Below are 20,536 nucleotides of genomic sequence, written 5' to 3'. Positions count from 1 at the left end.
TATTATTTACAGCATTTATTTAGAGTATATTATATTGTATGAATATATTGCAATATTATTAGTAATATTGCATGTAATATAAATATACAATTATAATAGGTAAAGGTAAAGGTTTTCCCCTGACATTAAGTCCAGTCGTGTCCGACTCTGGGGGTTGGTGCTCATCTCCTTTTCTAAGCTGAAGAGCCGGCGTTGTCCGTAGACACCTCCAAGGTCATGTGGCCATTGGCATCACTGCATGGAGCAGTACCTATTGATCTACTCACATTGGCATGTTTTCGAACTGCTACGTTGGCAGGAGCTGGAGCTAACAGCGGGCGCTCACTCCGCTCCCGGGATTTGAACCTGGGACCTTTTGGTCTGCAAGTTCAGCAGCTCAGCGCTTTAACACACTTCGCCACCAGGGGCTTCCAACTTTAGGAATGGTTTATATCAGGGGTCCCCAAACTTTTTAAACAGGGGGCCGGTTCACGATCTTTCGGACCATTGGAGGGCCGGACTATAGTTGGCCACCGAGCAATAATAATAAATAATAACAACAACAACAACAAAAAAGAGTGTTGGAAGAGACCCTTTGGGCCATTGAGTCCAACCCCCTTCTGCCTTTGTGCACCGAAAGCACAAGCAAAGCACCCCTGACAGATGGCCACCCAGCCTCAATGTTTATTATTATTATTATTATTATTATTATTATTAATAATAAAGAGGGTTGGAAGAGACCCCTTGGGCCATTAAGTCCAACCCCATTTTGCCTTTGTGCACCAAAAGCACAAGCAACCCACCCCTGAAAGATGGCCACCCAACCTCAATGTTAATAATAATAATAATAATAATAATAATAATAATAATAATGGTTGGAAGGGACCCCTTGGGCCATTAAGTCCAACCCCCTTTTGCCTTTGTGCACCAAAAGCACTAGCAAAGCACCCCTGACAGATGGCCACCCAGCCTCAATGTTAATAATAATAATAATAATATTAATAATAATAATAATGAGGGTTGGAAGAGACCCCTTGGGCCATTAAGTCCAACCCCCTTTTGCCTTTGTGCACCAAAAGCACAAGCAACCCACCCCTGAAAGATGGCCACCCAACCTCAATGTTAATAATAATAATAATAATAATAATAATAATAATAATAATAATAATGAGGGTTGGAAGAGACCCCTTGGGCCATTAAGTCCAACCCCCTTTTGCCTTTGTGCACCAAAAGCACTAGCAAAACACCCCTGACAGATGGCCACCCAGCCTCAATGTTAATAATAATGTGATTTTGTGATACGAACTCCAGCATATCTATCTTGTTTGCTGTGTCATACAATATAATAATAATAATAATAATAATAATAATAATAATAATAATAATAATAATAATAAGGGTTGTAAGAGAAGAAGAGACCCCTTGGGTCATTTAGTCCAACCCCCTTCTGCCCTTGTGCCGTGGGGGCTGGATAAATAGCTTCGATGGGCCGCATCCGGCCCCTGGGCCTTAGTTTGGGAACCCCTGGTTTATATGGCAAAAATAATAAAAATTTAAATAGACAAGATGCAACTATTGAAACAGAAGGATGAAACATCCTGTGAGAGAAGTGGCTTACGTTTTGGAAGGCGACGTTGTCGAAGCCCTGGACGCTGGTGCGCTCGATGGGCCTCCTCTCCTCGGGCCCCCTCCGCTTCTTCAGGAAATGGAAAGCCGCTGCGGCCGCAAGGAGGACCAGCAGGACGGAGCAGAGGATGCCGGCCACCAGCCCTGCGTCCGGACCCCCGCTGCCCCCTTCGCCTGTCCCTTGGCTCCCTTCGGTATCGCCCGAATCAGGCCCAGTGTCGTAGGAGACGTCATCCAAGGCAACGGTCCCCAAACTGGGCCATGCTCCGCTGGTGGCTTCGAACAGGATCTAAAGCAAGGCGAGGAGGACAGAGTGGGATCAATAGACTCAGCAGGATCAATAGACTCAGAGTTGTTGTGGATTCTTTGTGTTGGGTACCTGGAACTCCGTGAGACTGGACACCAGGAGGGTCTGCTGCAGCCACGAGTGGCCCTGGTGACCTTTGGCCGACCACAGCATCCGCTCCACGTCCAAGCTGGACACCTTCACCCGGAGCTCCGCTTGAGCTGGACAAAGCAACAAGAAGAAGACACAGGCAAAGGGGAGGCCACTGGGTATGAGGGTCATTATATACTATACTATACTATACTATACTATACTATACTATACTATACTATACTATACTATATATATATATATATATATATATATATATATATATATATATATATATATAATATTATATAATACAAATATAAAATAAAATAAGCATATATAATATATAACATATATAATTACCATATATACTCGAGTATAAGCCGACCCGAATATAAGCCGGGGCACCTAATTTTACCACAAAAAAAACTGGGAAAACTTATTGACTCGAGTATAAGCCGAGGGTGGGAAATGCAGCAGCTACTGGTAAATTTCAAAAATAAAATTAGGTAACAATAAAATGACATTAATTGAGGCATCAGTGGGTTAAATGTTTTGAATATTTACTATATTTCAAAGAAAAACAGTAAACTAAGTCTATAAGTAGAAAAGCAACAATAACTTTATAATAATCATCATCATCAACAGCTTCTTTTGTGCCCTGCCCTATCTCTCTCCCCCGGGGACTCAGGCCGGCTTCCAACATAGTAACAGGCAAACATATAATGCCTACATAAACAATGCAGAGCTAGATATAGATCTATCATGATATATACTAATTTCACATGTGTATTTCCCCCTGAAACCTTTGCAAATCCTCTCTATGTGCATTTTCCTCCTGCAATATTTGCAAGCCCGATTTATCAATGTTTATATCTATCTAGACATCTGTGTGTGTGTGTGTGTGTGTGTGTGTGTGTGTGCATTTTCCCTCTGCACTTGCAAACATGTGAGGGTAAAATTCATATATAAAATTAATGTATACATATAGGAACAGATATACAGGTACATGGAAATCTCTAGTTATCTATATTTACATAGGATTTGCAAAGACCTGTAAACATATGAGGGGAAAATTCATATATTAATGTCTTTGTAGGGGGAACATCTATATAAATATTTAGAAGCTTTGGGGCATGTGTTTGCCCAAGGAAGAAATGCAAGCAAAGCCCCCCTACAAACAACTTTGTCCTCTTTTCTCCTGCCCTTTCCCACCTCTTTTCAAACTCTAAAAGTAGCCAGAAAAGGCTTTTTAAAACTTCTCTCCCCCTCCTGAAAAAACCCACCTCATTTTTGTTTCCTTGGGAATAAAAAGAAATACCTTCTATTGCTCTCTTTTCCCTTCTTCCCTCCCTTTGGACTCAAATCTTCTTGCAATAGTAGTAGTAGTAGTAGTAGTAGTAATAATAATAATAATAATAGTAATAGTAATGAATTGTGCAAATTTGCAAGAATATCTTTTTTTTCTTCCCCTTCTGCCCATGCAATCTGGCTTGCAAGGGTTTCTCTCACACTCTCCTTTCACTTTTGAAAACATTCGCTTCTTCTCTGTCTCTCTCTCAAAAAAATATAAGATAACCAGCCTGGGAGGAGAAGCAGAGGAGGGAGGTTTTGGAAAAGAAAACATCCTGTGGCCTCCAGGCTCCGCTGCTGGCTTGACCTTGACCCGAATATAAGCTGGGGAGGCTTTTTCAGCTCATAAATAAGGGCTGAAAAACTTGGCTTATCTTTGAGTATATACGGTATGTCTATTTGTATCCCATTTTTTTCTCAAACCAGCTGACATGAAAAGCATTACAATACCATTTAAAATATACAAATATAAAAGTATTAAAACAGTATTAAACATTTGTATTAAACTAAATCAGTTAAAATAAATAAGGATAAGACATATTAATAACGAAAGGTATATATATGTGTATAATAATAATAATAATAATAATAATAATAATAATAATAACAATAACAACATCACACAGTCCTAGACCCTTGGGAAGTGTTCGACTTGTGATTTTGTGATACGAAATCCAGCATATCTATCTTGTTTGCTGTGTTAGACTATGTCATTGTGTCAATAATCATAATGTATCAGTTACGTATTCCTTGATTTTATGAGTGTGGTGGGCTTACAGTTCTGGCCGAGGAAGTCCATGTGGTAATGGAAGCGGAGGGAAGCGTTGGTGGCCGGAGGGAGGGGCTCGCTGGCCAGTCGGGCCACGCTCTGCCCCAGGACAGCCAGGTCCACGAAAGCATAGTGGCCTGGAAGCAGAAAGGCCGGAGAATGGGGAAAGGAGCCGGAGAAGGACAGAGAAGAAGGGACCCCGAGGGCCACCCGTCCGCCTGCATTTTGGCTTTACCTTCCTTGGAGCCAAAGGTGCGGTCAGTCTCCGGGGAAGGCGACTGGGAAGGAACAGCTCCGGCCTTCCAACCCCAGCTGGACCAGGCTCCGGGGGGCTTGCCCCAACCGCAGAGACCCCGCTCAAAGTCACACGACCCTGCAACAAAGAACAGGGAGAGAGTGAGAAGGGAGGCACCATCCGATCCCTCCCGACAGAGGCCCATCTAGTCATAGAAAGGATATACAGAACTGGGAGAAATATGATTGAGAGAGAGATTATAGGTACATCAAAGGCTCCTAGGCACCATCCAACCCCTCCCGACAGATGGTCAGCCAACCATAGAAAGGATATATAGAACTGGGAGAAATATGATTGAGAGAGAGAGATGATAGGTACATCAAAGGCTCCTAGGCACCATCTGAACCTTCCCAACAGGTGGTCAGCCAACCATAGAAAGGATATATAGAACTGGGAGAAAGAGATACACAAATATGACTGAGAGAGAGAGATGATAGGTACATCACAGGCTCCTAGGCACCATCCGATCCCTCCCGACAGAGGCCCATCTAGTCATAGAAAAGATATATAGAACTGGGAGAAAGATACATCAAAGGCTCCTAGGCACCATCCGATCCCTCCCGACAGAGGCACATCTAGTAATAGAAATTTATTTATATTTCCCTCATTTCTATCCCGCCCGTCTCACCCAAAGGGACTCAGGGTGGCTCACAATCTGGCAAAAATTCAATGCCAATATACAATACAAGAAGAGAACACATAAGCAATTAAAACAATTGAATAATTTAACAAAATACAATAAATACATTTAAAACCATAGAGTATAAAATCCTTAAACCATATATAGAACTGGGAGAAAGAGAAACACAAATAGGATTGAGAGAGAGAGATGATAGGCTCCTAGGCACCATCCGATCCCTCCCGACAGATGGTCAGCCAACCATAGATATGATTGAGGGTGATAGATAGATAGATAGATAGATAGATAGATAGATAGATAGATAGATAGATAGGTGGATGGATGCCACAATCCAGAGTCAATATAGCTGATCTCACCGGCCCCAAGGCAGCTGCCATCCGTCACACGAAAGTCATCCAAGGCCAGGAAAGAGGAGGAAGAAAAGGGTCCCTCGGCAGCCCCTTCCGCTGCAAAGGCCACCTGCCCAAAGGAGACACCAAGGCATCACAATAACAACAACACCACCAACAACTGGGGTGATCCCAAAGGGAGGGTCTGGATAAGGACTCTGGATGCTGGTCATCTGAAGGAAGGCCCTGCTCACCTGCCAATCAGATTGAACCCGGACACTGAGGCGGCCGTATTGCCAGGCCTCCCCTGGAACCAGGCTCACGTCCAGCGCTGCCGCCTTCTGTTTGCCTCCCTCTTTGATGGTGACCCTCAAAGACCCTAGAAAAAGAATTGGGAGCGTAAGATATATATCTGTCCTCTAACATTGACCCAATGTTTAATTTGGGACATTGCATTGGGGAAACCAGGGTTCGAATCCCCCCTTCGGCCATGAAACCCAATCACATTCGATAATAAAAAATCAGAATTGTTGTATTTATTTATTTATTTATTTATTTAATATATTTATATCCCGCCCTTCTCACCCCGAAGGGGACTCAGAGCAGCTCACAAATTAAATTTACATACAATATTATATTATTAGCATAGCACAATACTGGCAAGAAATTACTATATTGTACTATAACAATATATTGTAATATTATTAGTAATATTGCATGTAATATATAATATATAATTAATAGTATATTGTGTTACTAGTATTATATTGTATTACAAAATAATAATATTAATATTATATGCATATACAATAAATTATAATATTATATATTACTGTAAATTATATTGTATATAGGTATATATGCATATGTGTATGTATATATACATATACACACACACATATATATACATTAGAGTCTCATTTATCCAACACTCACTTATCCAACGTTCTAAATTATCCAAGGCATTTTTGTAGTCAATGTTTTCAATACATCATGATATTTTGGTGCTAAATTCGTAAATACAGTAATTACTACATAGCATTACTGCGTATTGAACTACTTTTTCTGTCAAATTTGTTTTATAACATGATGTTCTGGTGCTTAATTTGTAAAATCATAACCTAATTTGATGTTTAATAGGCTTTTCCTTAATCCCTCCTTATTATCCAAGATATTCGCTTATCCAAGCTTCTGCCGGCCCGTTTACGTTGGATAAGTGAGACTCTACTGTATTACAAAATAATATTATTAATATTATATGCATATACAATATATTACAATATTATATATTATTGTAAATTACTTTACATATTGTATATACTTCTTTACATATTGTATATAGGTATATATGCATATATGTATGTGTGTATATATATATACACACACACACATATATATAATTAGCATAGCATGCCTACAGGTGATGCAAAGGAGACAAGATAGAACTATCTTTGCTGGCTCCCTCTTTGTAATTATTATTTCCTCTTATATCATATTATTATATATTATTTTATATTGTTATTATTATTTCATGTTATTATTATTTATTCTTCTTGTATCATATTATTATCATTATTATTATTATTATTACTACTGTTGTTGTTATTATTATATTTTCAAGGGCCAGTTTTCAAAGTAGCCAGCAACTCCAGGAGTGGGTTAAAAAGTCACATTGCTCTCTTATGGACTAGAAACGGGCCTAGAGCAGTGTTTAAAATACACACAACAGCCCAACAGAACAGAATAGATTGGGGCCAAATAGGGGCTTACCTGGACGGCTGCTTCTCAGGTGGTACCAAAAGGTGACGCAATGGAGACGGAGTCCAGGTGGGAAGGCCGGGGAACGCAAGACGGCCACCTGACCGGGCTGCAGGGAGCTCTGGCTGGTGTTAAGGAGCAGATAATGCCCTGGAAAGAGCCAAATGCCCCCCAAAGTTACTCTCTTTGATGCAGCTCTGAACACAGAGGACGAGGAGGAGGAGGAGGAGGAGGAGAAGGAGGAGGAGGAGGGCAGCACTGACCTTGGGGCGATCCCAACGTGTGATCCCTGGGGGGTCCCGATCCCTGAGCCCCGCTCTGCTGCACCCAAAACGGCCGCTCTCTGGACAAGAAGCCGCAGTCGTCCACCTCGAAGGAGCAGTGGGTGGGGGTCCTGCAGGTGCCAGGGGTGGCGGAGAAGTCATCCAACGCCATGGTGCCCAGGAAGCCGTTCCGAAGGGCCTCGAAGGACAGCTGCGAGAGGGAGACAGCGGACAACTGTGTCTCGGGCCCCAAAGGACTCTCTGGGCCTGAACTGACCCAAAGCCACCCCCAAAAGGTGCAGGAATGACCCCTTTTGACCCATCTCTGCAATCAATGGCATCCCACTAAATAATAATAATAATAATAATAATAATAATAATAATAATAATAATAATAATAATATGAAAATAATAATAATAATAATATGATAATAATAATAATAATAATAATAATAATAATAATAATAATAATAATAATAATAGGAAAAATCATTGAAAGTGAGGGCATAAATATGCCCAATGGCCAAACAATAAAGAGTCACCAGCCAGAGACCTATAAATATCTGGGCATACTACAACTGGACAACATCAAGCAGGAACATGTGAAAACTGTGGTCAGCAAAGAATACACACAAAGGGTCAGAAAAATTCTCAAAAGCAAGCTCAATGGAGGCAACACCATCAAGGCCATAAACACCTGGGCCATACCTGTCATAAGATATACTGCTGGCATTATAAACTGGACACAGACGGAATTGGACAATTTGGACAGAAAAACAAGAAAACTCATGACCATTCATCATTCACTGCACCCTCGCAGTGATGTTGACCGGCTGTATCTGCCTAGAAGATCAGGGGGCAGAGGACTCTTACAAGTAAAACAAGCAGTCAAAGAAGAAGAACATGTCCTGGCAGAAGATGTAAAGCAAAGTGAAGAACCTGCTTTGATTGATGTCAAAAATCAGAAATTCCTCAAAGCACAGCAGACAAAAAACCAGTACAAGAAAACCGCACTACAAACTAGAGCTGACAGCTGGCACAACAAAACACTGCATGGAAAGTTCCTTGACAAAATTGAAGGAAAAGCTGATAAGGAGAAGACCTGGCTCTGGCTCACGAATGGGACCCTGAAGAAGGAGACAGAAGGCCTGATCCTTGCAGCCCAGGAGCAAGCCCTCAAAACAAAGGCAATTCAGGCCAAGATCAAAAAATCAGCTGATGACCCAAAATGCAGACTGTGCAAGGAAACCAACGGAACCATTGATCATTTCCTCAGCTGCTGTAAGAAAATTGCACAGACAGACTACAAATAGAGGCACAACTATGTGGCCCAAATGATCAATTGGAACTTATGCCTCAAGTACCACCTCCCAGCAGTAAAAAACGGGTGGGATCACAAACCTGCAAAAGTATTGGAAAACGAGCACGCAAAGATACTGTGGGACTTCCGAATCCAGACTGACAAAGTTCTGGAACACAACACACCAGACATCACAGTTGTGGAAAAGAAAAAGGTTTGGATCATTGATGTCGCCATCCCAGGTGACAATCGCATTGACGAAAAACAACAGGAAAAACTCAGCCGCTCTCAGGACCTCAAGATTGAACTTCAAAGACTCTGGCAGAAACCAGTGCAGGTGGTCCCGGTGGTGATCGGCACACTGGGTGCCGTACCAAAAGATCTCAGCCGGCATTTGGAAACAATAGGCATTGACAAAATTACGATCTGCCAACTGCAAAAGGCCACCCTACTAGGATCTGCGCGCATCATCCGAAAATACATCACACAGTCCTAGACACTTGGGAAGTGTTCGGCTTGTGGTTTTGTGATATGAAATCCAGCATATCTATCTTGTTTGCTGTGTCATACAATAAAATAATAATAATAATAATAATAATACACTTGGGAAGTGTTTGACTTGTGGTTTTGTGATACGAAACCCAGCATTTCTATATTGTTTGCTGTGTCATACAATAATAATAATAATAATAATAATAATAATAATAATAATAATAATAATAATAATACATCACACAGTCCTAGACACTTGGGAAGTGTTCGACTTGTGATTTTGTGATATGAAATCCAGCATATCTATCTTGTTTGCTGTGTCATAATAATAATAATAATAATAATAATAATAATACACTTGGGAAGTGTTCGACTTGTAATTTTGTGATACGAAATCCAGCATATTTATCTTGTTTGCTGTGTCATAATAATAATAATAATAATAATAATAATAATAATAATAATAATACACTTGGGAAGTGTTCGACTTGTAATTTTGTGATACGAAACCCAGCATATCTATCTTGTTTGCTGTGTCATACAATAATAATAATAATAATAATAATAATAATAATAATAATAATAATAATAGTTTATTTATACCCTGCCTCCATCTCCCCGAAGGGACTCGGGGAAGCTTACAAGGGTCGAACCCAGATAAAAACAGTAACAATATGAAACACATCAAATGTACAGAGACATATGAAATTATAAAACAGACATTTACACATACGGTAAAATATCAAACTTAATAACATAATTAAAGCACAGGTTAAAAATAGACTGAATAAAGTGCACTGTATAAATTTCAAGCCTGAGGTAGGTGACAAAGTGCTACAGGTTAATGAGAAGACAACTTGGGAAGGGAATAAACCCTGTGGCTATATCAAATTAAGGTGCATTCAATGAGGAAAAGGTCACAGGAAACAGGAAATTATCATGAAGATGGGCAGACCTTATCCAAAGCCCCCCCCCCCTCCCAAAGGTGCAGCAACTATCTCGTGTGACCTTCATGGTGCCTAGGCCCCATCTCGGAGCTTAATGCTTCCCCCCAAAGGCCTGAACTAGCCCAAATGCCCCCCAAAAGGCGACCTAGGGGCTGGGCCTCATCTCTGATGGACGACCCATGGCTCAAAGGCCACCCAGATCCCAAGAGACAGACCAGGAACAGAAGGGCAGACCTGGAAGCTCTGGCCGGGCGTCGGGTGGGGGACGGCGGCCGAATCCCGGTGCCACACCGACCCCTGGCTCCCCGTCTGGCTCCAAATGACCCGCTCTGGTTCTCCGGCGTATTTCAAAACAAGGTTGAGGGTCCCTGCAAAAAGGAAACAGGACAGAAGGAGCGGCCTTTTTATTCTCCCTGGAGAAATAAGCTTCCAATTGCAAGCCATCATCAACTTGCAACTGGGCACAAATATAGGGCAGATTAACTTTGCAGAATATCAGTAATTTTTTGGTAGTGTTATGACTATAAGCCAATGATGGGCAACCTTTTGCACTTGGTGTGTCAAAATTCACCCCAAAAAAACCCTAGTTTGACTTGGGTGGTGTGTCACTTCGAGAAAAAAAACATAATTTCGCAATATATATAGTTTAAATAACAAAAATATATAATTGTAATATATAACTGTATTCAATAAATCAAAAACTATTTACTACCATTATTTCCATGTACAACAATCTATGGTACCTCTTGCAATTTCCACGCTGATTTCTCTCTATTCTAGTTTCAATGTAGGCCAGGCTGTGGCGCAGCTGGCTAGTACCCAGCTGCTATAAATCACTACTGACTGAGAGGTCATGAGTTCGAAGCCTGGGTCGGGTTAAGCCTCTGACCATTAAAAAAATAAAAATAGCCCCGGCTTGCTGTTGACCTAGCAGCCCCGAAAGACAGTTGCATCTGTCAAGTAGGGAAAATTTAGGTACACTTTATGTGGGAGGCTAATTTAACAAATCTACAACACAATAAAACTGCTCACGAGGAAAAGAATGAGGAAGTACAGCCACTTCTGGACGGTGAAGCAACAGCTCCCCCTGTGGCCGGAATCGTGAAGCTGGAAAGATGTTAAAATGCCTCTGTGTCTGTCTAAAACTGAATGTTGTTTGTCTGTTGGCATTGAATGTTTGCCATATATGTGTTCATTGTAATCCGCCCTGAGTCCCCTTCGGGGTGAGAAGGGCGGAATATAAATACTGTAAATAAATAAATAAATAAATAGTATAATAATAATAATATAATAGTAATAATATAATAATATACTACAATAATAATAGAATAATAATAGAATGATTTTATATATTTATATATATGTGTGTGTGTGTGTGTGTGTGTAATGTGCATAATTCCCATGGAGTAAACAACAAAACGACTGGACCAAATCACACCAAATTTGGCCACAAAAGACATTAGTTATCCAATCAATCTTCATGCGGCAGCGTGTCAGCAAAAATTGCTAGGCGTGTCAATGCTGACACGCGTGTCATAGGTGAGCCATCACTGCTATAAGCTATGATAAATTGGTTGAGATATTTATTTATTTATTTATTTATTGCATTTATATACCGCTTTTCTCACCCCTGGGGGGACTCAAAGCAGTTTACAAATAGTGGCAAAATGCCAACCATACATTAGAAAACGTAACAGACTGATCAAATCAAAAATCATATTATGTTTTATTCTTTTGTATTGTTGTATATTGGCATCGAATTCTGCCAGTTTTGTAAGCTGCCCTGAGTTCCTTCGGGTGAGAAGGGTGGGATAGAAATGATGTAAATAAATAAATAAACAAATGAACAACATCAGGTGTACTTATTGAACAACTCAAAAATAACAAAAATAGAAATTTAAATATATGAGATATGGGATATGCATTGAAAAACTATAGCAAAATGTGCAGCAAGATGTCTTGCAATTAAATAAACATTTTCTATGGTTTTTTATGATAGAACCAAATAGGAAATTTATGACATTAATAGCCCAGGAACAAAAATCGTGTTGCATAGTAACATGCTATGCCTATATATATATATATATATATATATATATATATATACACACACACACACACACACACACACACACACACATACACACACATACACACAGTAGAGTCTCACTTATCCAAGCTTCTGGATTATCCAAGCCATTTTTGTAGTCAATGCTTTCAATATATCATGATATTTTGGTGCTAAATTCGTAAATACAGTAATTACAACATAACATTACTGCGTATGGAACTACTTTTTCTGTCAAATTTGTTGTATAACATGATGCTTAATTTGTAAAATCATAGCCTAATTTTATGTTTAATAGGCTTTTCCTTAATCCCTCCTTATTATCCAAGATATTCGCTTATCCAAGATTCTGCCGGCCCGTTTAGCTTGGATAAGTGAGACTCTACAGTATATACACACACATATGCATATATACATATCCATATATACATATTTAATTTATAATAATATATAATATTATTATATAATACATTGTATATGCATATAATATTAATAATATTATTTTGTAATACAATATTGCAATAATACAATATAATAATATTAATTATATATTATATATTACATGTAATATTACTAATAATATTACAACAACAATTCTTCATTGATTAGTCACTTTTGACCATATCAAAACATGTAAAACATACAATACGTACACACTTGCGCATACATACAATAAAACCATGTAAAGATACAAAACATCCCGACCTGCGGCCTAATAACCCGCTCCTAGATAAGTATACAAATACAGAGTAAAAAGGTTAAAATTAGTAATTTCCTGAGATAAGGTTTGAACGAGGACAGGGGTAAGTAAAACAAGTGTCTTGTCCACCGTAAATTTTAAGTTTGGATTTTGTTAATGGCAACAACAACAACAACAACAACAACAATTTAATAATATTACAATATATAGATATAGTGCAATATAGTAATTTATTGCCAGTATTATGCTATGCTAATAATATAATATTGTATGTAAATTTAATTTGTAAGCCACTCTGAGTCCCTTTTGGGGTGAGAAGGGTGGGATATAAATGTATTAAATAAATAATAGTGTTATGATCATCATCTTACCAATCTGGGGCCCCTCCATTCGGTACCAGAAGGAAAAGCAAGTCGAGTCGGACAGAGGCTTCTGTGGGGAAGAAACCAGGCGAGTGCTGAGGTCTCGGGCTCCGGGGCAAGAAGGGTCCGCAGACATGAACGAACCTGGGTTTTCGGGAGAGAAACACAGCATTTTAATCTGGGTCCTGGGCCCTAAATATTGACAAACCCCTCTACCTTTTTCCTGGGAAAGGCAGAAGGAGGGGTGTAGCCCTCAAGAGCTTGAAGAGTAATCTGCACTGTAGTATTAATGCAGTTTTGCACCACTTGTCCCACCATTGTGTCTACCTGATCCGGTGGTGTGGTCCGGGCCACTTTCCTGGCCAGCGCTCAGCTTCCATTCAAAGCTATGGTTTCGTTCTGGGAACCAGTTGCAGCCTCCGGCCTCGAAGTTGCAAGAGAGCCCTGCTCCGGAGAGAAAGAAGAGAGGGAAGGGGAAAAGGAAGGGACAGAGAAGTGCGAAGTCAAGGAGATGCGTTGGGATGCTTTGTCAAACCATTACACCCCCAAAAAGAAGAAAGACACATCCCAGAATCCGGCTGGTGAATAGCAATGGAATTAAGTCAGGCTGCACTGTAGAATTAATACAGAACATTGATTTTAAAATCCACCATTGAAAATGCTTTGAAGGCATGTTTTATTATTTATTTATTTACTACATTTATATGCCGCTCTTCTCACCCCGGAGGGGACTCAGAGCGGCTTACCAATCAAATGAACATACAATATATTATTAGCATAGCACAATATAAGCATTAAATTACTCTATTGTACTATATCATTATATGGCAATATTATTAGTAATATTTATTTATGTATTTATTTACTACATTTATATCCCGCTCTTCTCACCCCGAAGGGGACTCAGAGCGGCTTACCAATCAAATGAACATACAATATATTATTAGCATAGCACAATATAAGCATTAAATTACTATATTGTACTATATCATTATATGGTAATATTAGTAATGTTTATTTATGTATTTATTTACTACATTTATATCCCGCTCTTCTCACCCCAAAGGGGACTCAGAGCAGCTTACCAATCAAATGAACATACAATATATTATTAGCATAGCACAATATAAGCGTTAAATTACTATATTGTACTATATTATTATATGGTAATATTATTAGTAATCTTACATTTAATATATAATTAATATTATTATATTGTTTTATTAGTAGTATGATATTGTATTCCATTATAATATCATAATCAATATTATACGTATACAATATATTATATATTTATAAATTACTAGCTGTGCCCAGCCACGCGTTGCTGTGGCGAAGTATGGTGGTATGGGAAATAAAGTACAATAGAGTCTCACTTATCCAACATAACGGGCCTGCAGAATGTTGGGTAAGCGAATATGTTGGAAAAAAAGGAGGCATTAAGGAAAAGCCTATTAAATATCAAATTAGGTTATGATTTTACAAATGAAGCACTAAAACATCATGTTAGACAATAAATTTGGCAGAAAAAGTAGTTCAATACACACTAATGCTATGTAGTAATTACTGTATTTACGAACTTAGCACCAAAATATCATGATTTATTGGAAACATAGACTACAAAAATGCGTTGGATAATCCAGAATGTTGGATAAGCGAGTGTTGGATAAGTGAGACTCTACTGTATTCAGGAATTGGTGGTAGTTAAGGTAAAGGGTAAAGGTTTTACCTAACATTAAGTCCATTACAAATGGGTTATATAGCTATGTGGAAGGGCTTGAGTCTACACTGCCATATAATCCAGTTAAAATCAGATAATCTGTATTTTATAGGCAGTGTGGAGTGAGGCCTAACTGTGCCTGTCTCCTGGGCTGAGTAGGTTGCTAGGAGACCAAGTGGGTCTCCTTCTAACTGGCAGCAATTGGATAAAAACAATTATTCCGCTCCCTCTAATTAGGACTTAATTTTTCTTTTCTTTTTGTTGTATGAACGCAGAGGCATGGATGAGGGGTTGTGCTGCCAAGTTTAGTGTTTCTGGGATGTGTAGTTTTGTTGTTTTGTCCTAGGCCGAAATTTCATTACCCTTTTATATATATAGATTATAAATTATATATATATATATGTATATAAAATTAGCATAGCATGTTGCAACACGTTGCTAGTGTTGTTGTTCCTGACCTGAGGGGTTGGCCAGAGGGGCAGCAGAGGGATCACAGTCCAGGAAAGCTACATTGCCCACAGCAACCGCCGGACCCTCTACATCATCGCCTTGGAGGTCCTCTGAGGCCAGGAGCTCAAGCTGGAGGGAAAAAAGAGGGGATTCTGGGACATCCCTTTGGAGTTTGCAATAAGAGCCAGAGTGGATACAGCTCCCAGAACAGTGGGTGTCGGAGCCCTGTCTGCCCCAGAGAGCATCCCAAAGGCCTTGAACAGCACGGAGGCCTACCTGGAAGGGTCGGCTTCTGGCCCCGAGGGGAACCCGGGCCTGGTCCCAGACGGCCGTCCCGTTGCCCAAAGCAGACCAAACCCAGTGGCTGCTCCCCAAAGCTTCATCCACAACAGCAAGCACCAGGAGCCCTGGGCCAAAAGATACACATTTGAAGGCACCTTCGACCCTTTCAGAATATAAAACCTCAGATTAAAATCTTCATATTCTCATCTTTTAAGTATTTATTTAACCAGTTCCCAGTCAGTTTGTTTTTTTGGTCTGCCTTGATTGTTCTTTATTAATAGGAATGAACTGGGGACACCAGAAAAAGAATGAGGAAACATGAAAGAGGAGAATTTAATGTTATCATGCAATGGTTGGAAGTCTATTTTTATACCTTGTTTTTTTGTTTTGATTTTTTTTTCTTTTTCTCTTTCATATTAATATCTTCATACCACAGGAAGGAGGGCACCTATTGGGTGAATCGTTCTTTGTTTTTTCTCTCTCTCTTTTCCTCTCTCTATCTCTCTCTTTCCTCATCCCCGCCCCCTCTCTCTCAAATCAAATCCAATCCAATCACGTTTTATTGATTAGCCCATCGGCCGTAGCTAAACATTTAACACATAGACATACATACAACTGACAACCCGCGTTAAAAAAGAAGTTTAAATAAACAAGCTGTTAACAAGACCCCGTTCAGGTCAAATATCTGCATCACCTCCACAGTTTACCCCAATGGATTCCAAATATGCAATTCTCAGCTTTGTTGCTTTGAACAGGAAAAGGGCTGTTTTGTGTGTTATTTTAGGATTCTGGCCGGCCAACAAAAATGAAATTTTAATATGTGGGTCCCAGTGTGTTTTGTGAATAATGTATGGCCCGAGGCATTGGTCTGTCTCTTTCTTATACAATTCACAGCCAAACAGTACATGTGCGATATCCTCCACCTCTGATGTTCCACAAATACAAAATCATTCGCTGTATGGAACTTGATTAAACCTTCCGAGTTTGACCATCGTATCCAGCTGCTCAAAACGGGCTCTGGTAAATACCCTCCTCAGGTGTTTAGGCATTTCGGTCATTAGATACCTGGCTGTTTGGAAAGTATGTTTAAAACGGCTTAACCATTTCAATGAGCCAGCTTTACTCAGGGTAGCAATGTCTTTTTGGCCTTCTATATCCAATACTCGTTGAGCAACTATTTTTGGGTCTAGTTCTTCTAAGAGATTTGGATACCGAATCGGAAGTCCACAACTCCTAATGTATTTTGTCAGATGAACTAGCCAAGAGGACTGATGTTGATTTTCTATCTGCTCTAACAGGCACAGTTTTGGCAGTCCCCCTCTCTCTCCTTTCCCCAATATTGATTTTCAATGTATTACAGGGTTGGTTTTTATTTTGTATTTTATTTGCAAAAGCACTAATAAAAAATTATTGGAAAAAAAGAATATAAGGCTAATCAGTCAAAAAAAAAAGGTAAAGGTAAAGGTTTCCCCTGACGTTAAGTCCAGTCATGTCTGACTCTGGGGGTTGGTGCTCATCTCCATTTCTAAGCCAAAGAGCCGGCGTTGTCCATAGACACCTCCAAGGTCATGTGGCCACTGGCATGACTGCATGGAGCGACGTTACCTTCCCGCCGGAGCAGTACCTATTGATCTACTCACACTCTGGGGGTTGGTGCTCATCTCAATTTCTAAGCCGAAGAGCTGGCGTTGTCCGTAGACACCTCCAAGGTTATGTGGCCACTGGCATGACTGCATGGAACGCCATCGTTACTTTCCGCCGGAGCGGTACCTATTGATCTACTCACATTGGCATGTTTTTGAACTGCTAGGTTGGCAGGAGCTGGAGCTAACAGTGGGAGCTCACTCCGCTCCCGGGATTTGAACCTGGGACCTTTCGGTCTGCAAGTTCAGCAGCTCAGTGCTTTAACACACTACGCCACCGAGCTCCTAGCATGATAATGGCAATATAAGCCCCATGACAAAGGCGGTACCTCGGAGTCCGGTGGTGAAGTCCAGCTGCAGGACGCAGGCCAAGCCGGAGGGGCCCAGGGCTGGAGTGGCAGCTCTGGCCGAGGACAGCATCTGCCCCGGACCTTCAGAGGAGAGGGCAAGGACCCAGCCTGCAAAGGGAGAGGGATCACTTCCTGAGACCCTGCGGGGCCTTCCCATTGCCTTGCTTCCCTCTCCATTTCATGGGACCCTCCAAGCCTCCTCCACACGCTTCCTGTCCGTCCCCTTTGACCTGGGCCTTGCCTTGACCGTTGGCATTTTGGAGCGTCCACTGCAGCCGCCCCACGCTGAGGTCCCTCCAGCCACCGCTGCTCTCATTCAAAGCTGTGGCCCCTGCAGAGAGGGAAATAATAATAGTTTGCTTTGACTTTGTCGAAGCTCAAGATATGCTACAGTCACAGCATTCCCTGCATCTGCAAAGCTTGTAACTCTATCAAGGAAAGGGTTTGAGAGCCCCTGCCTTAAACGAGGTGAACCATAGTAATAATAATAATAATAAAATTGAAGGAAAAGCTGACAAGGAGAAGACCTGGCTCTGGCTCACAAATGGGACCCTGAAGAAGGAGACAGAAGGCCTGATCCTTGCAGCCCAGGAGCAAGACATCAGGACAAAGGCAATTCAGGCCAAGATCGAAAAATCAGCTGATGACCCAAAATGCAGACTGTGCAAGGAAGCTGACGAAACCATTGATCATCTCCTCAGCTGCTGTAAGAAAATCACACAGACAGACTACAAACAGAGGCACAACTATGTGGCCCAAATGATTCACTGGAACTTCTGCCTCAAGTACCACCTCCCAGCAGCAAAGAATTGGTGGGATCACAAACCTGCAAAAGTATTGGAAAATGAACATGCAAAGATACTGTGGGACTTCCGAATCCAGACTGACAAAGTTCTAGAACACAACACACCAGACATCACAGTTGTTGAAAAGAAAAATGTTTGGATCATTGATGTCGCCATCCCAGGTGACAGTCGCATTGACAAAAAACAACAGGAAAAACTCAGCTGCTATCAGGACCTCAAGATTGAATTTCAAAGACTCTGGCAGAAACCAGTGCAGGTGGTCCCGGTGGTGATGGGCACACTGGGTGCCGTGCCCAAAGATCTCAGCCGGCATTTGGAAACAATAGACATTGACAAAATTACGATCTGCCAACTGCAAAAGGCCACCCTACTGGGATCTGCGCGCATCATCCGAAAATACATCCTGCGTTTGTCTCTGGGCTGTGGCGCAGCTGGCTAGGAACCAGCTGCAATAAATCACTACTGACCGAGAAGTCATGAGTTCAAAGCCCGGGTCGGGTTAAGCCCCTGACCATTAAATAGCCCGGCTTGCTGTTGACCTATGCAGCCCAGAAAGACGGTTGCATCTGTCAAGTAGGGAAATTTAGGTACGCTTTATGTGGGAGGCTAATTTAACTAATTTACAACACCATAAAACTGCCAGCAAAACATGAGGAAAGGAATGAGGCAGTACAGCCAATAGTGGACGGTGAAGCAGCAGCTCCCCCTGTGGCTGGAATCGTGAAGCTGGAAAAATGTTAAATGTCTCTGTGTCTATACTGTATGTTGTTTGTCTGTTGGCATTGAATGTTTGCCATATATGTATTCATTGTAATCCGCCCTGAGTCCCCTCGGGTGAGAAGGTCGGAATATAAATACTGTAAATAAATAAATAAATAAATAAATAAAATCACGATCTGCCAGCTGCAAAAGACCACCCTATTGGGATCTGCACGCATCATCCGAAAATACATCACACAGTCCTAGACACTTGGGAAGTGTTTGACTTGTGATTTTGTGAAACGAAATCCAGCATATCTATCTTGTTTGCTGTGTCATAATAAAATAATAATAATAATAATAATAATAATAATAATAATAATAATAATAATACATCACACAGTCCTAAACGCTTGGGAAGTGTTCGACTTGTGATTCTGTGATACGAAATCCAGCATATCTATCTTGTTTGCTGTGTCATAATAAAATAATAATAATAATAATAATAATAATAATAATAATAATAATAATAATACATCACACAGTCCTAAACGCTTGGGAAGTGTTCGACTTGTGATTCTGTGATACGAAATCCAGCATATCTATCTTGTTTGCTGTGTCATAATAAAATAATAATAATAAAACTTTATTTATATACCGCCCTATCTCCTGAATGGGACTCAGGGCAGTTTCCAATCATAAAAACAACACATACATTACATTACAGCGTAATAACACATTATTAAACAAAGTAAAATTATACAATTAAATAGCAATAAATAACACTTACACAACCTCCATGGCCAAGGGGAAAGAAAAAGGAGTTCCCCAGAATCCCCTGCTCCCCCCGGGCCCCACTCACCACACTCGTGTTCATCGGAGCCGTCCTCACAGTCGGCCTTAAAGTCACAGGCCAGTTCCGCGCTGACACACAGCTTGCCATCCCAGCAGGCAAACTGGTCCTGGCCACAGGAGGAAGCAGGGGACTCCGGCTCAAAGGGAGAGGAAAGACTGCCTGGAAGGAAAGAGAAAGATAGCGGCATTCCCTTCTTAATACCCTTTAACATGAAAAACCCGTGAATTTTAATCTACGTTTTACCTATGTGTATCTTGTGATAAGTATTTTAAGTGTGTTGTGTTTTATCTCAGTTTTAACCATGTTGCACTCCACCTCGAGCGGAAGGAAAGGTAGGTAATAAATACAGTAGAGTCTCACTTATCCAAGATAAACCGGGTTGTGGCGTAGGCTGGTGAGCAGCCAGCTGCAACAAATCACTCTGACCAAGAGGTCATGAGTTCGAGGCCAGCTTGGAGCCTGCGTTTGTCTCT

General features: G+C 40.7%; 1 protein-coding gene across 1 annotated transcript in view; it reads right to left on the bottom strand.

Moving 5' to 3' along the window:
* Positions 1-245: 245 nt before the first annotated feature.
* mamdc4 (MAM domain containing 4) overlaps positions 246-20,536 on the bottom strand; it is a 33,770-nt gene continuing 13,479 nt past the window's right edge. Inside the window, exons 12-27 of the mRNA XM_062959835.1 lie at positions 20,070-20,222; positions 17,944-18,033; positions 17,682-17,810; positions 15,704-15,834; positions 15,436-15,556; positions 13,585-13,701; positions 13,267-13,401; positions 10,362-10,495; positions 7,389-7,599; positions 7,138-7,275; positions 5,622-5,746; positions 5,395-5,497; positions 4,339-4,476; positions 4,112-4,240; positions 1,985-2,112; positions 246-1,894 (exon numbers count right to left, since the gene is read on the bottom strand). Of these exons, the coding sequence (XP_062815905.1) occupies positions 1,313-1,894; positions 1,985-2,112; positions 4,112-4,240; positions 4,339-4,476; positions 5,395-5,497; positions 5,622-5,746; positions 7,138-7,275; positions 7,389-7,599; positions 10,362-10,495; positions 13,267-13,401; positions 13,585-13,701; positions 15,436-15,556; positions 15,704-15,834; positions 17,682-17,810; positions 17,944-18,033; positions 20,070-20,222 (2,564 nt within the window). The 3' untranslated portion in view covers positions 246-1,312. The remainder of the gene's footprint in view (positions 1,895-1,984; positions 2,113-4,111; positions 4,241-4,338; positions 4,477-5,394; positions 5,498-5,621; positions 5,747-7,137; positions 7,276-7,388; positions 7,600-10,361; positions 10,496-13,266; positions 13,402-13,584; positions 13,702-15,435; positions 15,557-15,703; positions 15,835-17,681; positions 17,811-17,943; positions 18,034-20,069; positions 20,223-20,536) is intronic.

Source organism: Anolis carolinensis, unplaced genomic scaffold, assembly GCF_035594765.1.
Source record: "Anolis carolinensis isolate JA03-04 unplaced genomic scaffold, rAnoCar3.1.pri scaffold_7, whole genome shotgun sequence".
Classification (NCBI taxonomy): domain Eukaryota; kingdom Metazoa; phylum Chordata; class Lepidosauria; order Squamata; family Dactyloidae; genus Anolis; species Anolis carolinensis.
This window is presented reverse-complemented; position numbering and strand designations above follow the sequence as displayed.